Source organism: Terrapene carolina, unplaced genomic scaffold, assembly GCF_002925995.2.
Source record: "Terrapene carolina triunguis isolate 2854851 unplaced genomic scaffold, T_m_triunguis-2.0 Scaffold210, whole genome shotgun sequence".
Classification (NCBI taxonomy): domain Eukaryota; kingdom Metazoa; phylum Chordata; order Testudines; family Emydidae; genus Terrapene; species Terrapene triunguis.
In genome coordinates this window covers 5,609,183-5,632,495 of record NW_020664561.1, presented here as the reverse complement: position 1 = coordinate 5,632,495, position 23,313 = coordinate 5,609,183, and the positions used below count along the sequence as shown (strand labels likewise).

The 23,313-nt window shown below is 41.1% G+C and overlaps 1 protein-coding gene across 1 annotated transcript in view; it reads left to right on the top strand.

The window, feature by feature from the left end:
- LOC113407322 (protein PRRC2C-like) overlaps positions 1-23,313 on the top strand; it is a 110,407-nt gene that overhangs the window by 62,207 nt on the left and 24,887 nt on the right. Inside the window, exons 21-26 of the mRNA XM_026655704.1 lie at positions 132-320; positions 2,969-3,220; positions 11,011-11,100; positions 13,004-13,105; positions 18,219-18,429; positions 19,363-19,566. Of these exons, the coding sequence (XP_026511489.1) occupies positions 132-320; positions 2,969-3,220; positions 11,011-11,100; positions 13,004-13,105; positions 18,219-18,429; positions 19,363-19,566 (1,048 nt within the window). The remainder of the gene's footprint in view (positions 1-131; positions 321-2,968; positions 3,221-11,010; positions 11,101-13,003; positions 13,106-18,218; positions 18,430-19,362; positions 19,567-23,313) is intronic.

The following is a 23,313-nucleotide window of genomic DNA, read 5'->3' as shown; positions in this document are numbered from 1 at the left end:
ATGTTCCATTTCCTGACTTTTGTATGCTTAAGTATATAACTACATTAAAATCAAGGTAAAAGCCTATTTTAAGGCAACATTCTGGTTGGGAATTTGTTGGAAGTTTTAATGTATGTTGTTACCTTAACTAGGGAACAAAGTCTGGACAGGAAAGTGGAGTCGAGCTTGGAATAGAAACAATTCAATTTGGAGCCCCAGCTTCTAGTGGTAGTGACAGTGAAGTTGGCCCTGTGCTTTCAGAGAAGCCCACTGACAAAATACCTGAACCAAAAGAGCAAAGACAGAAGCAGCCTCGGGCAGGACCCATCAAAGCACAAAAGGTAAGGGAGAAGATCTTTAGTTAACAGTAGAAGCCTGTCTAGTGGGCTCCTGGGTGGCAGAGAAGTCCAGTCAAAAGGAAAAATACCAAAACTGTGGCTTGAAAAAAATTAAAGGAACTGTTACAAGTACGATCCAAATAAGACAGACCTCTTTCCCCACTGTGTGTCAGTCAGAGAAGATGCTGTGCATCAGCTTACACAGTTACCAAATCAGCCATGTAAAAAGATTAAAGTACAAATATATGCTGTCTGGGCAATCTAAGTCTCCTTCATAACATCCAAACCTACTTTTTTAAAGTGGGGATGATGTCTCTAAAGTCACTTTTTCATAACAATGAATGTATCAATAAATGGCCAATCTTGGTTTTCCTTTAAAAATTGTGTATATACATTATATTATTTATACTGTCATGTTTAGAGCCCCTAACTGATCTTCCTTTGCTTGTTGTATGCCAAAGTGCTTATCCCCACAGGAATATTTAGCAGTCTAGAGAGGATGGAGGAGAAAACTCCTGTGGTATAGGACAGACTGGATTGTCTGCTAACCAAATCGGTCTTGACCTCTCTTCCTCACCAAATACACAGCCTTGTAGGAAATAGGGGGACAAGAAAAGTTGGGGAATAGGGGAAGAACACCAGCTTCTCACCCTGCAGCAGCCCTCTCCAGCTTTTTGGAATAAGTTGGTGGTTAAGGTACTGACCCCAGCCCTGAGTTCCCAGGTCCTCTTCCTGTTGCCTGAGTCCCAGCAGTGGTCCCAGTACACTTGTCTACTGGGACCCCCTTAGGTTTTTTTCTGAAGACAAATTGGTTACTTACCCCATCATAACTGAGAAAATTGAAGGTCATTATAACTGTTACACTGACCAGGTAGCCTGTAATCCAGTGATATTTGCATAATTAAAGTTAATAGCAGCAGAGGACTACTCAGACTAAAGGTTCATGTAATTGACTTGATGAAAATACATTCGTAATCAACAACCTTATAAAATATAACTGAACTCAGTCTTGCATTAAGAAAGTGTGTATATTGTATGTGTGTCAAATCACTTGTATTGGATTTATGTAAAGGTGATCTGCAAAGGTAAAAAATGCCATTTTGTTACCTTATAAAGTATACAGATTATACAGGTAGACAGTCTGTTTTTTCTGCTTGTTTCTATGTTACAAATATCAGGTCTTCTCTACTTTGTTTTTGCTGGTAGGACTATAACCGCATAAGACAAGAGAATGAAGTGAGCTATTGATTGGGGGAAGAGATTTTCAGTAAAACTAAACCCAAAGTTTTTAGTTAAGGCTCAAACGTTTAGGACTTCTCTGCACTAGAAGGTTCTACTGCTTTAACTACACTGCAATGTACTGTGCTCGGGGATGGGATGGGAGAGGAGAGGAAGGGTAAGGCAGAACCGTCTGCTGCAGGAGTGAGGGACTTAAGTGGCCACTGTAGCCAACACGTTTTCCCCTCCTTTCTCAACAACTTTTTGAGCCCTACAGGTGCAAACTCTCTGGGTAGGAGTTGTCTTTGTCTCCATTTAGGGGCCTCCCAGTAGGCAGACATGTAAAGAAGGGTCTTCTTTACCTGCCTCTGGAGCAATTAACCTCCTCATTCCTTGCCATGAAGTACTTGTGGTGAGAGAGAAACTGCCAGTCTCTACCCTGCCCACCCTTAGTCTCCATTAATGTAGTAGGATTTTGAGGGCTGCTCTGCCTACCCTAGCCCACTAGCTTTAAAGAGACATTATGCTGCTCCTGCTGCCCCACAGTAGTAGCCACTGAACTGCTTCATGCAGTCCACCCTCTGCTGGTGTCACCATCTATTAAGAAGGGAGTGGCTTCTGAGTGTCATAGCATGGTATTAAACTTATTCTTCCTTTGTGGCCACAGACCAACGCTGTCCCTGTATAACACAGTTATACAGTAATCAAATTTACATTTTAAAAGATTTATAATATAGCTACATACCATCACAGCCACCACTCCTGCAGAAGAAGACAGGGAAACACTTGCAAATTTGAGTTTGTGTTTAAAACCTTTTTAGTGCAAACACTGTGGAGGAATGCTCTGGCAAATATCCATACCGCAGTGTCTCTTCAGCTGAGGGCTGAGAACCTTCCACCTCCATTTTTCTAGGGCTCCAGCAAAAAACAGAAGACTTGATATTCCTGATATTAGTAAGGCTAAAAAAATCTGTTAAACATTGCTAGAAAAAAAAAATTGGGCTCTCTTTAGACAATATATTTTAAAGTTCACTAGTGCAATTTTTTCTTCTTTTCAGGTCACTTTTAATCTTTAGACTGACAATTTAATCCTATGCCATTTGATATAGCACTCATAGTAACTCTTCAGTCTAGATCTTTGGCTTCCTGCTGGTAATTGGTGCTTTCAGTTGACATGTTTCAGGTATTCATCTGCTGCCAGATTAACATCTCTAACTAAACTACCCTTTCTTTAATTTAAAAAAACAAACAAAAAACCCCAAACCTACTGTTTACACCCTCAAGGAACAGTCACAGACTTTTGAGTCTTGGTAGATGTCAACAAAATGTTTTGACTCTTTTACTCTCCTGAGCATATAAAGATGTTACGTTACAACTTCCTTGTTTTTAAAAAAACAAACAGCCAACACTGACAAGTTAAAACACTAATTTAGCTTCCAGACTTGAGTCCAGTAGAAAACAAAGAATATAAACCTGGTCCTATTGGGAAAGAGCGTTCGCTAAAGAACAGAAAGGTGAAGGATGCCCAGCAGGGAGAGCCCGAGGGACAGGAGAAGCCCAGTCCCACCGCTGTCAGGAGTCCAGACCCTGTTTCGACAAAAGAAACCAAAGCTACAAATGAACTGAGTACTGAAATAGGAACAATGATCTCTGTCTCTGCTCCAGAGTTTGGAACAAATACAAAGGTAAGACAAAAAGTGGCACATTTCTTGAACATTACTGAACAATGTGTGTAAAAGAGATAACATTTCATTAACTGTAACCCATTACATTGGTCATTTAATGTCTGAATTCAGCTATGACATTTAGTTGCCTGCTGATGAAATCATTCAGATATTACATAGAAGAACTTACAAAGCACTGGAGTTGAAAAGTTAGACCGTTTGCCTGTAGTTGTTCTCAGGAAGGAATATTTAAAATGGAGCACTGCTGTGGATCATGTGCCCTGTATGTGACTGGGGTTGAAGTGTTCTGAACTGTTACACCGCCTCACCAGTGATTACAAGTGCTCACTAAGCTATAGAAAAGAAGTCTGTGCCCTGAGCCCTAGGTTCTGGTCTGTGGGGAACAGCACTAAAGAGGTTGGAGTACGCAGAAGCCTTACACTCAGTGTCTGATTTGAAGTTTATCCAAGTTGCACAAGAGCGATGTGGTCAACCATCATCAGAGAGCTGTAGCAAAATGTTGGAGGGGTACTCAATTTGCAAGTTTGAGTACCACAGCAAAGGAAACAGCATGCATCAAGCTTCAAGATAAGCTTTAGGATGGAAACATTTTCAAAAGCACGTAAAGAATTTAGATGTCCAAATCCTATTGAGTTTCAATGAGACTTCAGTGCTTTTGAAAATTTTACCTAATTCCCTCTGTGGAATGTGGTGAAGATGCTTAAGCGTCACTGTACGTTCTCTGCAGATTGCTCTCTGATTTTATGTAGACCTTTTGTAATAACACTTAACAGGAAGACCTCTACTTTGCTTGCTTTCAGCCCTGATCCTTAGCTATGCTGTACTGACAGCACAAAATGGGGGGGAGGGGAGGAATAACCAAGGCTTCCCAGTGATCCTCTGCTGCTGTGATAGCTCCTCTGGGGTCTGTTGAATCCAGTATAACTTTAAAGCGGCCTACAAATTACTTGAATTTACACCAAAGGACTAGTCCAGCACACAGCCAGTGCAAGACTGAGCACAAAGATTGAGAACATGACTGCAGAAATTGAGCTCCTTACCCATCAACTGGAGGTGGGGAAGTGGACATTTTAAATAGGAACTAGTGGTTGTTTCTGTAGCAGGTGGACACATACCACCCACTGGCAAGACAATTTAATGACTCGGGACTTCCAGTTTGTAATATTCTGTCCCAGTTGCCTGCAGATAGTCAGTCTTGAGCAGGAAGTATTGCTCTATTGCTAGCATTGACATTGTACTTGATATGTTGAGGAATCTGAGATACTAGTGACTCCAAGAATGTTGTTTAAATAGTTCTAAGTTAGCCGAAACAACTTAAAAAAAGCTGAGAGCATATCTGTGATCCTTCAAGCTGAGTTGCCACATGCTCTCCAGTGAACTGGAAGCAATCTGCAGAGCAGTTATTGGAGGCTGCACATCCTTGGAAAGGTTCACCCTTGAGAGACATGAGGGATGGTACATAACCTCTGCCATGGAGAAGAGGTTGTCTCTGAAATCTCTGTTCTAGCCTAATAAATTTTGAATGGTATTTTTCCTGTTGCCAGCAGTGGAAAGTTTTTGTTTTAAGGTGTGTTGGCGAGTTTGAGTAAATTGTCAGTGCTGCAGTTTTTAATCTTGTCTGTATCTGTGAATTGGCTTCCCTGAACCAGCAGACTTAAATGGCTTGAGCCCACCAAAAACTGGTAAGATGAGAAGTGTAACTTCTGAGGGCCTGAAGTGGTGATATTGGTGACTGGCAGGGGAGACCATGACTGCATCTTTCTTGTACATCCTGGCTTGGGCCTAGTTCCTTTATTGTCAGAACCCAATGGGTTTTTTGTAACCTCTTGTTCTAGGACCAGAGCATCCCATTGAGGCCTATCAGGGTAAGGAGAACATAATCATCTTTGCCTGACTCTCTTCTCAGGAAGCATTCAGAATGGGAAAGGTGCCTCAGCTGACTACCCAAAAGCAAGGCCCTGGATAGTAGCACTAGCAGCATACATTGATATCCTTTTGTCCTCTCCCTAATCCCAAGAAGTCACAGGCAACCCACAAAGGGAGAAATTGGCTTTTGTGATATTTTGGCTCCTTTATTAAGTACAAAGAAGGCCTGAAAGGGTGGGTTTGTTTTAAATTTTTTTTTTTAAACGCAAGTTGAAGCTATCAGGAGTATCAAGTCTGGTGTCTGCAGGAAAGCTTAAAGGACCAGAGTGCTGAAATGCGAGCTATCCCAGCCCTTAGCTGAAATGTTCTCACAGATCTTTTCTCCCAGCTGTTTGAGTTAAATAGGTGTTAACAAAACAGTGTTTTCAACAGTTTATCTAAATATTCCTTGCCCTCTCAGTTGTTCAAATTTCACTCATTATTGAGATATCATAATAGAGTCCTCCATGAAAAACAGGTCGACAAATCTTAAATTTCGCGTATAAAACCAAGCAGAAAGCTATATTTAGAAGAAAAACTTTCAAGCTTTACAAGTGATTTTAAAGTTTTTAAGCTAAACACAGTGAGCAGTCTCTTTTTACTACCAAAAAAAAAAAGTCTATTGCTCACATAAGAGGCTGGTGAGTTTTCCATCTCTAAGTCAGGTTGCAACAGTCAAGGATACCTTGTCTGCTACTCCAGAACCAGAGCAGAGTACTTCACCCATTCAAAAAAAGCTCCATAATGAAAGCACCCATGTTGTTTAGTCATGCTCTTTACATTATAAATATAGAACATGTCCGCATGATGATGATCCATATAATATGAGAAGAGACAGACATGCTTTTTGGAGTTGCTGCCGCATCCCATTTGTTTCAACAGTTTTATATTTCTATGGTGAGACACCCCTTGCTGTCTTCTAAATCTAAATAAATAAACCATACTGGCCTCTCCACTTCCCCCAGAAATCACTAAAATGATATGTATACCACATCTTGCAATTCATAAGTACAGTCAACAAGATCGATCCTACCAGTTTTGAAAGTAATGGAATCCATCTGGTACTGACTTGTAGTTAATGGAAGTTGGCTCTTTAAAAGAAGTTAAAATGTCCCAATGGGACTGGGAAATTGCTTAATTTGCAGCCTAAAATGGATGAGCGTTTAACAACCTCCTTGGCTTGGACACTCACCTCAAGCCAGAAACAAATCAAACTTCTTTTCAGATAGTACGTAATTTAGCTTTAAATCAGCCTTTTCCTTCACAGCAAGTTCTCTTCTCAGTGCCAGCTCCTCTCTCTCTGTCTCTCGGCTTCTAGATTAATCTCAGCTTTGTACAACATTCTCCTTCTTTTTGGCAATTTAGGGTAGCTGGGAAAGTTGGCCCCTCTGTTTCAACCTCTGGTTGCCCATACAAGTTAAAAGAAGGCTTACACATATACTTCTCATTTTTTCTTGTGATATTGCTTTGGAATTTTATTTAGATAAATGGAAATTATTTTATTGGTTTCTTCAGTATAACATTAATAAAGATAAATAACATCCTTGAACTACAAAAGGCGAAGACAATCATGTAGAGCTGCACTACAAAATTAAGTTGACTTAAGTCCAGGTACAGCCATCTGCAGTAATTAAAGCGGTGTTTCACATCCACACTATGGCATGGCTACACTTGCAGATGTGAGTTAAACCAGCCCTCGGAGAGCACAGTAGGAAAAGCGCTGCGGTGTGTCCACACTGTCAGATTCAAGCGCACTGGCGTGGCCACATTAGCAGCTCTTGCAATGCGACAGAGAGCAGTGCATTCTGGTAGCTATCCCAGCATGCAAGTGGCTGCAATGTGCTTTTCAAATGGGGGGGGGGGAGTGGAGTGTGACAGGGAGTGTGTTGTGTATATGTGTGTGTGTGGGAGTGGGTTTTTGGGGAGCAGAGAGCATGTCAGCATGCTGTCTTGTAAGTTCAGACAGCAGCAGACCCCCCTCGCCTCTCTCTCACACACTCACAGCAACAACATTCCACACTAATGGTTGCTTTGTCCCAGAGCAGATAAGCATGCCGGCTGTCAGAAAGGGAGCTTTGCAAGGGCATATCCGCAAGAGTGGCCATTTGACTTAAGGGGATTATGGGAAGTTTCCAGAGGCCGATCAAAGCGCAGTAATGCAACACCTCATTCACACTGATGCTGGGGCATTTCAGCTGAGGCACAGAAAGCGTTATGCTTCTCATGGAGGTGGATTACCAGGAGCACTCCAGCTGCAGAGTCCAGGCGCTCTAAGTGCCTGGCCAGTGTGGACAGGTCGTGAGTTAGGGCGCCTGGGACTGCTTTAATGCGCTCTAACTTGCAAGTGTAGCCAAGCCCTGTGCTGCTTCTGTTTTTTGTGCGTGTCCTCACCTGGAGTGCTTCCACTGACTGAAGTGGGGCATTGTGGGGCACTGACAGCTGGAGCCCCAGCATCCTGGGGCTGACAGCCCCACACAGGGCTCACAGCTGGAGCCCCCTTGACCCGAGGCTGACAACCCAAACTGTCAGCCCAGAGCAGGGCTCACAGCTGGAGTGTAGGCTGGCAGGTTCCCTGCAACACAGTAACCAGTCTGCAAGTGCCCAACTGGAGCCAGGATTCTGGGAGCTGCCAGGGTCTACACACTGCAGCAGCAGCCCTGGGAGCCACATCTGCAACCAGGATTCTTGGCACTACTAGGCTCCCATCTCAAGGACAGGGAGCCTACCAGCAGTGAAATTGACATTCATTGACAATAACAGCCGCTGTTGTTTCATATTCTGGATCCAGCTGTCACTCCATCTCTGTCCTCTTCCTCAAAGGGAGCCTGCATAATACCTTCAAAAGACAACCCCGGAAGCTTAAATTCATAACTTTGCTAGACATTCAAAATCATGGTTTTAATAAAGACACTGGATTTATGCCTCATTACAGCATTCTAGCCCCATAACCTCCACTTTTTGTCCTGACTGCTGAGGTGTTAATTGGCCACTTCACCTTAAATTGTCTTTTACAATAGGTTAGCTACTTATGCTAAACCATCTGTTCCACTTTGTATTTATCTATAACACTGAGTACCTTTCACAGACCTGAAGAGCTCTGTGTAGCTTGAAAGCTTGTCTTTTTCACCAACACAAATTGGTCTAATAAAATATTTTACCTCACCCACCTTGCGTTTCTAGCAACCTTTAATTTTTAGTTCAGTAAAAAAATTCTTCCAACAAGAAGGATGTTGCCTAAACAGACAGTTTGTGCATTGTTTCTTGTAGTTAAGACACTTGATTGGTATTCTAGGCCAACATCCTGAAGGCACTTAACTTCTGTTGGGTTATTTAAATATATTTGATTGTAAAATTCAAGCATATGTGCAATTTTATTTATAGTCTCAAAGAATGGTAGGTTGATAGAAATCCTAGATTTTAAATGCCTCAACAGCTTCACGAGGAAGAAGTTTAAATGTGAAGCATCTGTCAGTTCTGTCTGCCATCTCCCTGGCAGTTTGATATTCATTGATTTAGTGACTATGTACCTTTGCATTCTGATTCGCACCCTTCCTGATGAAGTTCGTCAAGTCTTTCTGAAACAAGAACATCTTGTCAAGACACCCTTCCTTTGGTTGTGCTGATGACTTCTTGGGGGTTTAATCACTATCTTGATAGTGACTATCACAGCCTTGAGAAATGCAGTGGGTATACACCTGTTTTCGTAGGTAGGCAGTGGGCTTGATCCTCCACTGTTACTAGTTCAGTGTAATTACACTGGCATAATATGAAGAATCAGGTCTCTTATTGTCATAAAGAACTATAACTTAGTAAGTGGCAAATACAGCAACGTTGCTAGTGAAAGTGAACTCATTTCAGTCTTGTCCCAAACAATGTTCAGCCCTGTAAGAGTGAAGATAATGAGAAGCCTGGTGCAGGCTCTTTGCACCTTTTAGAAGTTACTTTGGTTTTGACATGTAAAGAACCTAACTTTACAATGCCTGCTAGAACATCTCTGTTCAGGCTGCTAGGACAGCAGTTCTCAAACTTTTGTACTGGTGACCCCATTCAAATAGCAAGGTTCTGAGTGCGACCCCCACCCCCCCCCCTTATAAATTAAAAACACATTTTTATATATTTAACACCATTATAAATGCTGGATGCGAAGCGGGGTTTCGGGTGGAGGCTGACAGCTCATGACCCCCCATTTAATAACCTTGCGACCCCCTGAGGGGTCCCGACCCCCAGTTTGAGAACCCCTGTGCTAGGATCTTCGGATCAGGTTCCACAAGTGACCACTCCAGTGAATACTGCATCCTGAGATCATACTTGGAAGAGTGTGGTCAGAAGTATGTATTCCATGTACTTTGACAACCAGAGGAGGACAAGAACTAAACCATATTATTCAAGTTATTTCTCTTCACCAGCCCTAGTAGGGAGTGGTGGCAGTGGATACCAACTCAATGGAGAGACCTCATTGGAAGCCAATATCAATACAGAGAACACAGAGCAGGAATTTCAGATCAATATCCAGCAACATACCTAGCTTGTTCCCTGGAAATGTTCCTGCAGGAAGTCATCACCTAATGAGGATTGAGGACAATGACTTTATTGAACAAAGGGGGATGTATGTACAGTATCCTGGCAATCACTGGCGGCAGCTAGTTCAGTTAAGTGAACCTTGGATCTTAGTGCAGGGAAACCTAAATAGGAGGGCAGGTGAGCGCAGCAGAATGATCCTGGATAAGGAAGACTGGAACTTTCATCCTCATCTATACCATGAAATCACTTTCCAGGCAGAAAAATCCAAGGGGGAAATCATCCATCATCCATGGAAAAATCATAAAAGGTACTTTCCAGAAGGGATCCAGGAACAATAGCAGTTGACTGTCTCTCCACTAGTATTGGGCCAAGGATCATCTTTATACTTTTTCCCAATATTTCTGAACTCAGGAAGTGTTTTTAAAAAGTTAGTCTCACATAGTAATTAGCAGACCTAGAAATGGCAATTTGGTCCTCCTTTTGGTTCCAGACAAGACCCAACATCCTTTTGCAAGGACTAATTCTACAACTCTATCTAGTCGCACTAGGCATGGTAGTATAGCTTTAGAAAAGGAATCCGGGAGACAGAAATGCTGTTTGGAAGAGGGTATTAAAACCTGTCTTTGTATTCCCAAGAGTTGGCTTTGAATGCTCATACAAGAATTTTAATAACTTCAGGAACTAGTGCGAGGAGTTTTTCATCCTGTAATGAGCTAGTAAAAATTCTTAATTTTTTGCTTTGAGTTGACTTCTTAGTTACCTTTTTAAAACTTGCTAAGATCTTGCCATTTCCAGATCAGTTTCTTTCACTGGCCACTTGCCACCAGTGAAATTTCTTGTATGTGCACTTTGATTTCTCCACCTGTTCATCTTTTCAGAAAAAGAAAAGTCTCAGCCCTTTAGAGAAAAGTGCATATTCATCCCTTCCATTCTTTCTTTTTTTTAATCTGGAGAGCCTTATCTTTCATCTGCTTACTTAAGAAACATCTGATCTTATTTTATACTGTTTTCTTCTGTTTTATAGCCGTGTGCCTAATATTAAAAGTTGTATTTAACTTCTAAAAGTTATCATCTGAACCACATACATGATTAAAGGCGAGGCTTTTCTGGGATATGCTGCCTCTGACAGAGCTGAAATTTTCCACAAATTCTTCTAGTGCAAAGTAACTCAGCAGTGAGAATTGCTGGACATGCCTTCTGAGAAAATAAATTAATAGGTGTGATGAAATTCTGTCATCATACTGCTTGGTGAACTGCCTCTATGTAAAAGATAGTCAAACCACTGTCTGAAAAGACTAAGCCTGAGACTAGAAAACCTAGTTTAGATAGGGGGTTCATTTTAATGGACTTATTTTTCTTCACAGGAGTCTGTGACAGACTACACTACACCTTCTTCTCATCCTAACAGTGTGGCTGCTAGCAGTACAAAAATGGAGGAGACTTTGGTGACTAATGTAAGTCTATTGTAGTGAATCTCTTGACTTAGGACAGGGAAAATGTATTTATACTCTTGTCTTCCTTTTTAAAAGCACAGAATGTTACATTCAGTTAGCTATTAATTAGGTTTCCATTATGTTAACCGGCTGCTCATTGTGTAATTCCACTGTGTAAAAAAAAAAAAAAAAAAAAAAAAAAAAAAAAACACCAACCAACAACTTCAGTTTGGTTAGTACCTGTCTGAGTTCTTTGTGTGTTACGTGGTGTTTCTTGTTTTTAAATAACGAAAAATTTGGAAGCCTATGTAAGGGAAAGATATTTTTAGAGGATACTTGAAAAGAGATGGGGTCAAGATTCAGGAAGACCATTCCAGATAGCAGGAATTACAGAGAAGTTACCCTCAACAGCATTTGTGAGACTAAGGGAAAGAAGAGGCCTGTACTAGTAGTTAGAGATGGAGTCTGTAAGCTAGGCTAAGGAAAGTCCCCTAAAGAATTATTTTGATCTGGATCCTGAAATTAATTGTGGCTATCAAATGTGAGGGAACCAACTTAGTGGAGTGTTTAAAGTAGACAGAGTTCAATCATAATGCTTGAAGTACTTCCCACAAAGCCAGCAATGCTGGCTTTGTGGGATTTGTTGTCTGTATTAGTTTTTCTTATATGGTGAGAGAGAGTACTAATTAGCGTATGACTCATAGTGACTTCAAATGTATCTTGAACTTGGTGGGTCTCTGTCAAGAGTAGGAACCTGGATCTTGTGATTCTGCTATTTTGAGCAATGCAAATATAACTAGCTCAGAGTTGACTGGATTTGGGGGAATTGTGACAGGTCCTACTCCTACATCTCTCCCGAGAGAGCTTATAATTTTAAAATAAACTTTATTCCTATTAAATGAATTTAGTGATAGCAACATCCTTAATGCATTTTTGTGGCAATGGTGTTTGTAGCTACTCCTGCGCACCTCTTCCGTTCATAATGCTGTGATTTTTTTTTTGTGTGCTATTTGTTAGTGGTAGACTCCTATCATAGGCAAAATACGATACTTTGTCTTGTAATTCCTTGGTCCTGCTGAACTTGGTGTATTGCCTTGTTGCCTGCTAGAGTTGGATATACACATAGGAAATATGGGTTCCCAGCAACAACAGATTCGTGCTTTTGTCTAGTTTCAAAGTTTCAGTACATGTATTTTGAGATTAATCTCATTATGTGGCAGCTCTGTATGCTCTGTGCCTAAACTAAGACTTGGTGATAGATAGGAGTAAGAGACTATTACTATACCAAGGATTATAGCAACACTTTCTCAGACCTTGTGTTTAGGACCTTGAGCAAATCCATCATTAGCTTTTTCTTGTGCAACAATTGATTGCATTTTGTCAAATTTGCATTTTTTCTCCTAAACTTGGCCTTTGTATGAGAGTCCTATTGAAAGAGAGCTAGGAAACTAGAAATAGCCATATGCAAGCATTAGTTGCCAGGTATAGTTTTGCTTATTTTGTGGTCCTGTGACTTTGAAGAACATAGTTTCTTTCGCTCTCTCTTTTTTTTTGTAGAAGTTGCATCTCAGAGTTTGGATCCTAATAGGGCCAGGCTTGATTTGGGAATAATTTTGTACCCCATTGAACTAAAAATACATTTTGGGCTAAATTCCCAAAGAGCTAAATGACATTTGACTATACAGAAAACATTGGTGCAGGGACAAATAAGCCTGCAGTCACTCTCAGAGATGACCGGTATTACATGAACACACATTAAATAACCTTTCCCCTCCAAATTTTCATCCTAGTTTGTCAAAACATCCCTGCTAAAAGCTCAAGCCTCGAAGAAAATTTAATTTATTAGCACCGCTTGAGCATGTGCTCTTAAGGGGCTTTTGTAGCAGACTTAGTTAGAATGTGATGTGTGTTGCCTGCCTTTCAGGTGCCCCTGCCCCACACCCTTCCCCTCCCTAGGAGGGAGACTCTACAACAGAGCTCCAGCCTAACTCCAGTTTCTCCCGCTACCGTGGACCTCACCCTCAAGGTATGTACCACATCCCTCTAAGGGTCATTTTCTTGCATGCAAGGGAAAAAGATAATGGAGAACTTGCTGGTGAACCTTTTTAGAGCCTTCCTTTGTTTCCTCTTCTGAACTGCTTTTGCATATAAACAGATGGCTGAAACAAAAGGGTGTATCAAAGGGAATGCATTAAATTATAAATCTCTTTAACCCCATTTTGCATTAACACTTGGCCTCAATCTTGACTCCCACTACCCTAAGAGTTAATTCTAGGGAGACACATGTAAGAGTGTAAATATTGTGGCATGCTGCTCATGACAGAAACCTGTCATATTTTGACGTATTGGTGGATAGGTCTGTTTAAAACAAGCTGGTTACAGATTGATGGTTGTACAGGTTTTTAAAAACTGAGTAGTGCATTGGCTTCAGCAAGCAGTACTTGACTTTCTTAGCTCTTTCCTTTTGATTAGTGATGTGTGACTTGTACAGTTAGATGATTGGAGTAGTAAATAATGAAAAGTAGGTTGGCAGTAAGTTATTTTATGTCAACAGCTATTGTCTCATATAAACTAGTAGAAAAGTGCTTTGCTATACTTGTGGTGGTTGACATTTCACGCTCCTTTATTGTGCAGTGTGGAGCAAGTATGTGAGAGCATTTGGTCTATGGCATGTATGTAGTCTGATGTTGGGAGGGTTTGGATTGTGTGCTATATAACTCACTAACATTATTAAGCTGGTCTCTGTCCTTTGGCTACAGCATTTTTAGGAGAGTCTATCCTTTCCAGTGCCATAGATGAGCTATGTGATAGTGCTTTTATACACTGAACTAGTAAAAGCACTGCAACTTCCTCTAATTTTCAGAAGGCAGAATGTTGTCCAAACTAGAACTCACTCGAAAGAGGATTGGATGCATAGCTAACTGGCTTTCAAGGAATTTTCGTGCAACTCCCAGTGAGAATTTCTCACTGAACTGGTTTTGTGATGGATGAAAGTTTCTTTCCAGTTTTCATAGTCCGTATCATTATGATACAGCACAACCCAGTGGTGCAACCCTAGTTACTGTTAATTATCCTCCCCTCTTTTTGTTTGTATATGTTTAAAGTGTCTCAGCCAGGAAAAATGTTAGTCTATTTTAAGAAAAAAAAATGTGTGAGGTCAGAAGAGTGGTTTTAATTTGGGGAGGTGATAGAGAAGGAAGAGTAATTTAGCAAGGGGAACTCTGCTAGCCTGCTAAAATTGGAAATGTAATTTATTATTTATCAATAATCTAACTTTCTGGTGTCTGGAAGCACTTTTTTAAATTGTTACCTTTAAATGTTAAGCTTAATAGAACAACATCTGGAAATACGTAGTTCATTCACTAAACACTTGATACAGGTAGGATTATTACCCATCATGAGCACAGTTTCACACCTGCTGAGCAGAGAGTTCCTTTTGTGTATATTTTCTTGTCCTGTAACTTTGTTGGGGCACCTCTATACCAGGGTGATTTAATTGTCCTAATAAACACTTGATAGATGATAGCTATCTCCACAGTAGGTCTGATGAGGAATTTTGTCTAAAATCATGCTGCAGTGCTTTGAGTCTACAACATTTTGGGAAGCCTTTTTCCCCCCCGTATCATGCCCTCTACTCAGACATTCAGGGTTTGCATCTCTTCCTGCAAATACCAAAGGCAGTTCACACTTTTTCAGGGCATTCTAGGACTTGACCATGCCCCTACCATCTTCATGCCAGAGTCTCTGGTACCCAAACAGAACATTGCTACTATTCTCCCATCCTATTGAATGTAATCCTCGCTTTTAAAAGCTGCTTTGAGGGCAGCAGGGAGCATTATCTTCCAACCCTCCTCCCTTAGAGGAACAAGAGTTTCTAGGCTTTTCTTCTGGAATGGAATAACGCTCCAGCCTCCTCTTGTTCCTCCATCCCCTATCATAGCATTCCATCTGCAAGGAGATCCTCTCAGAAGAAACGGGAGGGGGTGGGGGACTCTGCCACAATTGCTCCTTTCTCTGGGCTTCACTCTGCCAGGGAAAGATACTCCAAGTGGAAGGCTTGTTGGGATCTCTGCTTCCCTCACATCAACCAAGACTTCTCGGGAGACACCTTTGCAAAGACAGGTCAGCCATGTTAGGACTTAGCCAGGCCTTTTCTGATCAAGGGCTCTTTGTGGGGGAAGTCCACAATCCTCTTAAACTTCCCTGCCCAACATACTTCTAAATTCCAGGGTTGTATCTAAATGTTCTAAGTGAGTAACCAAGTCATTTGGCAAGGAATCTGCCTCTGTTTTTCTGTCCTCGCTCACAGAAACTGTTTTTTCTTAGGGAAGTTTTCTCTTGCTTCCTCTGCAATCATTTATTGACTTCTGAATGCTGGGACCCTGGAGCACTTGAGTTGGCTAAGGCCCAAACAGTATCAACAGCTGAGAGGTCTCAAGTTGACCGTTGTGTTTTCCATGCCCCCACTATCCAACACACCCTCTCTCCCCCGGATGAGAAAAACCACAAAGATCCAAAAAACAGAGAAAGAAGGTAAAATCATTCTGGATGCTCTTGCTGCTTCTCTAAGGTCTTAGAATTGAGAGAACTTCTTTCTCCCAAACATGTTTGAAACATTTGGTATGTGGGAGAGAGGTAGCATGGATACTCCCTGGAATTTCACATCCCTTCATCCTTTCTCTGATCTTGAGAGGTGATGAGAAACTTAACATTCTGCAGGAGCCCTAATCCTACAGCTAGGAAAACAAAGCCTAAAGAAGGAAGCTGTTCAGGACTCTGTTGCATGCTCTTCATAGTTAGAGAAAGGGTCGGGTGGAGTCTGGGCCAATCTGGTCCCAGAGGGTGAATAGGGTTGATAAAAGACAAAATTCGGGATGGCGATTCTAGCTTCTGCTATCACTGGAACCACTCCATGAGACCTTCCAACATCAATGGACCTGGCAAAAGCTTATTTACATATTCTGGTCAGACCCTTGTCACAGACACTTGTTCAGTTTGACTCCAGAAATTGCCAATATTAGTTAAACTACTTGTCTGTCATCTTCCCCTATGGTGTTTACAAAGGTAATGATAGTGATATAGCCTGGCTAAGGAATCTAAGGTCTTAGATATATCTATTCTTACCAGGTTTGTGACAAACTTGTTCTCCCTGCTCTCCCTATGAAGATGGTCTACCTCAGGATCAAAATAGCATGCGGGTGAGACAATGGCTTACCTACAGGAAAGGTTCCACAAGATCCAGGCACTGAACTCTGAGGTATCAAGGAGCAAAGCGTCATTCATCCATACCTGCAGGTGCTAGGTCTTAGTCTCGCTCAGAGATTGCTCCATGTAAAACACTACATGTGAATGCTTCAAGGAATTTAAATTACTATTAAGAATATATTTTCCTTACAGTTTTGGGAAATACTCATCTGGTGTGAGGGTGGAAGGGGGTGTGAACAAATCTGGCCCACATCTGATATATTTATTAGAAGAGGCTCAGCCTCAGTGCATGTGTTTTATGGGAGGAATCTGTCCCCAAAAGGGAAATAGTCAAGTCACATATTTTCTATGAAGTGTGTAAAAGCACTTGTGTGGAGGGAAAAGAAACTTGAAATAGTTCCTCCTGTCTGATACCTTTTTACACTTCAACAGTGGAAATTTAAATACAAATTATATTGGTTTTTCCATCATTTTCTATGATGTATAGACAAATAACATAACTTAAATTAGGGATATGTTGACCTAATTTCCGTAAAATGAAGTAGTTGCAGCCATGCTCTGTTATAATCGGAGGTGTGGCCATCAGAGACTACTTGTCCAGTAAGAAGTGCTACATCTTGGTTCAAGTGACTAGGCCATTCTGATCAGACTTGTGCATTTTCAGCACTGAATGAGTTTGGTTCTGAACAAGGCACCAAATGAAAATAGTTCCTGCCCTCAACAGTTTGTAATCTGATAAATGAAGAATTGCAACATGGAACCCATAGTCTCCAATGGCTAAACCTCAACATTTAAATATGTGGGCGTTTGTCATTGTACAACTTCATGGACCATAATAATGATTTAAGTTTGTGGCAAGTCTAATTTGAAAATTTATAGTAAAATTTCCTTCCCTTTGTCAGTTTAATATACTCCCTCAACATTCTCCCTAGAATTATTGCATGGAATTCAAAGGTTTGCTGTTAAATTATAATAGTGCTAAAATCTTGGGGTTTTTTTTGGCTCCAGTCAACCACTAGGTTGTTTAGATCAGTTTGTGGAACAGCTTAGAAATACATATTTTTTTTAAACACTTCAAAAGCATGTTTGACTCTGACTATATTTGTTGCTATGCAAGATTACATACATCCATGATTACAGAAAGTAGGATTTGACCTTTTGTGTATTTATTTTTTCCTCTAACATGAGCAGTGGGCATGAGACACTTATATTTGGTACAGTTTCAGCCCCAAATTATTTTCTTTAAGGTTTTAAAATATGCAGCCAAACAAGCATACTAGTTACGTGGTGGTGTGTAGTCCTATGTTAAAATTACAAAATAAAATGGACATTGTATTCAAATATGCCTTTTTGACAAAAATGATCTTTCTGTACTCCCTTAAATGGTTACGGATCATACTAAAGATAGAAACTTGCGCTTCTGTGGTTGTGACATTTTTCATTGCAACATGCATCAGCTATGTCCAATCTCAGAAACGCTTTCTTACCTTTTTGCACCAGTGACTTATCAAAACAATTTAATTTTAAAGCGAATGTTTTTATTTTAGAACCTGTTTTTATGGTATTTTAAGCATGTATGAAACAATATATTTCCCTTAATCCCACTCCCCTCGTTTGGGGGGGGCGGGGAGGAGACAAGTCAGCGTGAGCAAATTTAATCTTGGATACTGAAAATTTAAAATGGTTGATTACTTTTGTCAGTTGGAGCTATTTGGAAGCTCCCACTTAGGGTTATAGGTTTTTTGCATGAACACATAGCATTGTGCAATCATAGTGATCAAATGTTAAGCAAGGAGGCTCGCAGGTAGCCTGTACTTCCTTTTTAACTAAAATGAATTGTTAACTGAAGGACTAACCGAAGAGAGAAAATCTTCTAAATAGCTAACCTGTTTCTCTTTTTAAAAAAGAAAAAACTTCCTTTTTTTCCTAAATAGATGGAGTCTGCACGTAAAGCATGGGAGAATTCTCCAAATGTGGGGGAGAAGAGTTCTCCAATAACCTCAACGGCATCTCCCATAACTGGAGGTAACAGTGGAAGCAGTAGCAGTAGCAGTGGACCAAGTAGTGGCACTTACAGCTCTTTCTCAAGTGCATCAATGCCTCCTATTCCTGTGGCATCAGTTACACCTACAACTTCATTATCAGGTATAACTCTTTACATTGCATATTATGTGTTGCATCACCCCCTTTATCCAGTTTACTTGTGTTACCCTTTGATCATGCCAACCTCATCGCTTTCTTTGAGATTAGATATTGGGTTCTAGTCTGTTCGGTGCAAACCACAATTTACCAAAACCCTCTTATCGGGAGGTCTGATATTTCCCCTATAATTTTACTGCATATCCAGCTGGGGAGAGGGGTTTTTCTTGTTTCCCTTTTCTAGTCGGGTGGATCTGGAAGATACTGTTTAGGAAGCTCCTCTTACCCACCTTCCTCTTCAGCTGGCTGCACGGAATTTTTTGTGTATAATATAGCTGCTCTCCCCCTCCTTGTAGTCTTCTTGCAGCTGGCCTTGGGGAAACCAGTAGCTGTGGCAGCTACCCAGTTCCCACAGTTGTCTGAAAATTTCAAGATTTTGTTTTTCAGTAGTGCTGACTGAGGCCTCTTTGTGGTAGACACTATACAAACATATGTAATATGAGAGTATCCCACAAGACTTTCAGATAACACAGGTTTCACTACTGTTATGCACAAACATTAGTGGGAAAGTGTTTGACTCCCACTATAGCTTACAAAAGTGGCAAAAAATTTAAAATTTGATATCCAATTACATTTTCTCATATGTGGCCTTTAAAGGGAATGTATGCTCCAATCCCAGCTGAGGTGACTGAAGAAGGTTTCTTACTATGGCAAACTGATATTCTCTGGATAACTGGAACAGAAAGCGCAATCATGTTTTAAGAAATATTAAGGTTTTGGCACCCCAGCCACACAGCCATCTCTATAAGTACTTTTTTATTATTCACCCTTGCCTGTGGTAGTCGATGCTTCCAACGTTTTGTCAGACCTACTCAAAGAAAGTTTCTGAATGATCATTTTAAATAAACCGTTTGATACATGTTTTTTTCCCCAATCCAGGAGCTGGAACATACACTACCTCTTCACTGAGTACAAAGTCTACAACCACTTCAGATCCTCCTAATATCTGTAAAGTGAAACCACAGCAGTTGCAGACAAACAGCCTTGCTTCTGCCAGTCACTTCTCCCAGTTAAGCTGCATGCCATCCCTCATTGCCCAGCAGCAGCAGAGTCCACAGGTCTATGTGTCTCAGTCTGCAGCAGGTAATAGTGTTTGTGAGGTTGGAAGGGAAAGGTGCTAGCTAGTTCTTTGTTTTCTTTGGAGTTCAGATAAACAAGTTGGTAGGACTTTAAAAAAAAAAATCATTGTACAACTCAGATGAAATTATCTCTTAAGTTAGTGATATACTTCTAAGTTATTACATACTCTACGTTCCATTTTTACCACCTGCAGCAAAAACAGAATGACTAGAGGGCAGGTTACATACCTGCTTATACACTAGTATTACCTTGTGCATATGTTGTGGTCAAGCCCTGCACAATATGGATATGGAATGGTGTTACATTGACCAACATACTTCAAAAGAAACTTCCATTAAATAAAACAAGTGTGTATCTTCTCTGTATTAATCCCTTTTGCTGTAACCTGCTTTGCATTTTTTAATTTTAAATCTGTATTTTTTTAAATTTAGTCATCTCTGGTTTTAGTCTGATTTTATAAACTATTGCAGCAGTGTCTCTTCAGTGATACCTTTCTCTAACTATAAAGAAACTACACTTCTACCCCGATATAATGTGGTCCTCAGGAGCCAAAAATCCCTACCGCGTTACAGGTGAAACCCCGTTATATCGGGGTAGCGGCGGCAGGGCTTCAGCGGTGATTTAAAGAGCCCGGGGCTCTGGCCGCAGGGAGCCCTGGGCCCTTTAAATCGCTGGCCAAGCCCCAGGGTAGCGGTAGGGCCCCAGCGGTGATTTAAAGGGCCCGGGGCTCCCTGCAGCAACCGGAGCCCCGAGCCCTATAAATTGTCGCCTGAGCCCCGCTGCTGGAGCCCCGGGGTTACTGAGCTATATGCGAACCCATGTTATATCGGGTCGCGTTTTATCAGGGTAGAGATGTACATGGTTTTTTTCCTTTAAATTGCATAAATGAACATGTTCTTCACACAATACTTAGTTATAAAATAGGGCATTTAGAGGTGTGCCCAGTATTTACCATACCACTAAATTTCATGGGATTCAGGATGCATATGCACAATTTATAAATATGCAAAAGCTCAAAGGGCAGGTGGGGCCCACCTTCCACTTGTACATAAGAATGCCATAGTGGTTCAGACCAGTGGGCCATCTAGCCCAGTATCCTGTCTTCTGAGCAGTGGCCGGTGCCAGATACTTCAGAAGAATGAACAGGGCAATTTATCAAGCAATCCCCTGTTGTCCAGCTTCTGGAAGGCAGGGGTTATGTGACACACCCAGAGCATGGGGTTGCATCCCTGACCATCTTGACTAATAGTCATTGATGGACCTATCCTTCAAGAACTTCTCTAATTATTTTTTGAAACCAGTTGCGCTTTTGGCCTTCACAACATCTCCTGGAAACGAATTCCACGGGTTGACTGTGTGTGTTGTGGGGGAAAAGTACTTCTGTTTGTTTATTTCATTGGATTCTTGTGCAGTGGGTACGGGTGAATAACACTTACTTATTCACTTTCTCCATGCCGTTCATGGTTTTATAGACCTCTATCCTATCCTCCTCCCCTCCCCCCCCCCCCCCCCCCCCCCCCCCCCCCAAGTTCTCTTTTTCTTAAGATGAACAATCCCTCCCCTTCTATGGGCAGGTCTACACTACAGCAGGGATTGACGCTCTGAGATCAGTCCACCAGTCGATTTAGCGGGTCTGGTAAAGAACCTGCCAAATAGACTGCAGTTCACTCTCCAGTCAACCCCTGTACTCTACCCCCGATGAGAAGAGTAAGGTAAGTCGACGGGAGATTTTCTCCCATCGACCCCCTGCGGTAAGTCAACCTAAGGTACGTCAACTCCAGCTGTGTTATTCATGTAGCTGGAGTTGCATAGCGTAGGTCGACTTACCGCGGTAGTGTAGACATAGCTTATGGAAACTGTTCCATACCCGTAATCCTTTGTTGCCCTTCTCTGTAATTTTCTGGTTCTAATATATCTTTTTTGAGATGGGTGACCAAAACTGCATGCTGTATTCAAGATGCGGAGTACAATGAATTTATATAGTGGCATTATATTTTCTGTCTTGCTATATATCCCTTTCCTAATGGTTCCTAACATTGTCAGCTTTTTTGACTGCATATTGAGCAGACGTTTTCTGAGACCTATCTACGATGACTTAAAGAAATTTCTTAAGTGGTAACAGCTAATTTAGACCCCATCATTTTATATGTATCATTGGGATTATGTTTTCTGGAATGCTTTTCTTTGCATTTATCAACATTGAATTTTCTTGCCGAGTCACCCAGTTTTGAGATCCCTTTGTAACTCTGCATAGTCAGCTTTGTACTTAGCTATCTTGAGTAATTTTGTATCGTCTGCAAACTTTGCCACCTCACCGTTTAACCCTTTTTCCGGGTCATTTATGAATATATTGAACAGCACAGGTCCCAGTTCAGATTCTTGGGGGACTCCTGCTATTTACCAGTTTCCACTGTGAAAATTGACCCTTTGTTTCCTATCTTTTAACCAGTGTCTGATCTATGGCATGACCTTCCTTCTCATCCCATAACTGGGTACTTTGCTTAAGAGCCTTTGGTGAGGGACTTTGTCAAAGCCTTTCTGATAGTCCAAGTACACTCTCTGAATCACCCCATCCACGTTTATTTAACCCCCCCACCCCTGCTTCAAAGAATTCTGGTAGATTGGTGAGGCATGATTTCTCTTTACAAAAACTGTTACTCTTCCCGAACGGATTTTGTTCAGCTGTGTGTCTGATAATTCTGTTTACTATAGCTACAACCAATTTGCCTGGTACTGAAGTTAGGCTTACCAGCCTGCAATTGCCAGGGTTGCCTCTAGCGCCTTTTTTTAAAAACCAGTGTCACGTTAGCCATCCTCCAGGCATCTGGTACAAAGGCTGATTTAAGCAATAGGTTGAATACTGCAGTTAGTGGTTCTGCAATTTCATATTTGAGTTCCTTGAGAACTCTTGGGTGAATACCATCTGGTCCTGGTGACTTTATTACTGCTTGTTTTACCAGTTTGTTCCAAAACCACCTCTACGGACACCTCAATCAGGGACAGTTCCTCAGGTTTGTCACCTAAAAAGAATTGGGTGTGGGAATCTCCCTCGTGCTTGTCTTCCTTGAGTGCTCTTTTAGCACCTTGGTTGTTCAGTGGCCCACCCAGCTGAATGTCAGGCTTCCTGCTTATGAACTTAAACAAAATTTTTTGCTGATAGTCTGAGTCTTTTGCTAGTTGCCCTTCAAATTCTTTTTTGGCCTGCCCTATTGTACTTTTACACTTGACTTGCCAGAGTTTGTTCTTTCTGTTTTCCTCAGTAGGATTTGATTTCCAATTTTTAAAGGGTATCTTTTTGTCTCTAACTGCCTCTTTTACTCTGTTTTTTAACCATGGTGGCATTTTTTGTTCCTCTTACTTGTTTTTGAGGTATACATTTAGTTTGAGCCTCTATTGTGTTTTTAAAATGTTTTAGCTTGCAGGCATTTCACTCTTATGACTGTTCCTTTTAATGTCTGCGTAACTAGCCTCTTCATTTTGGTGTAGTTCCCCTTTTGGAAGTTAAATGCTACTGTGGTTGGTTTCTTTGGTATTTTCCCCCCTATAAGGATGTTAGATTTAATTACATTACAGTTGTTCTTTCTGAGCAGTTCAGCTATATTCACCTCTTGAACTAGATCCTGTGTACTACTTAGGACCAAATTAAAAATTGCCCCTCTCTTTGTGGGTTCCAGGACTAGCTGCTCCAAGAAATAGTCATTAATGGTGTCTAGAAATTTTATCTCTGCATCCCATCCTGAAGTGATGTGT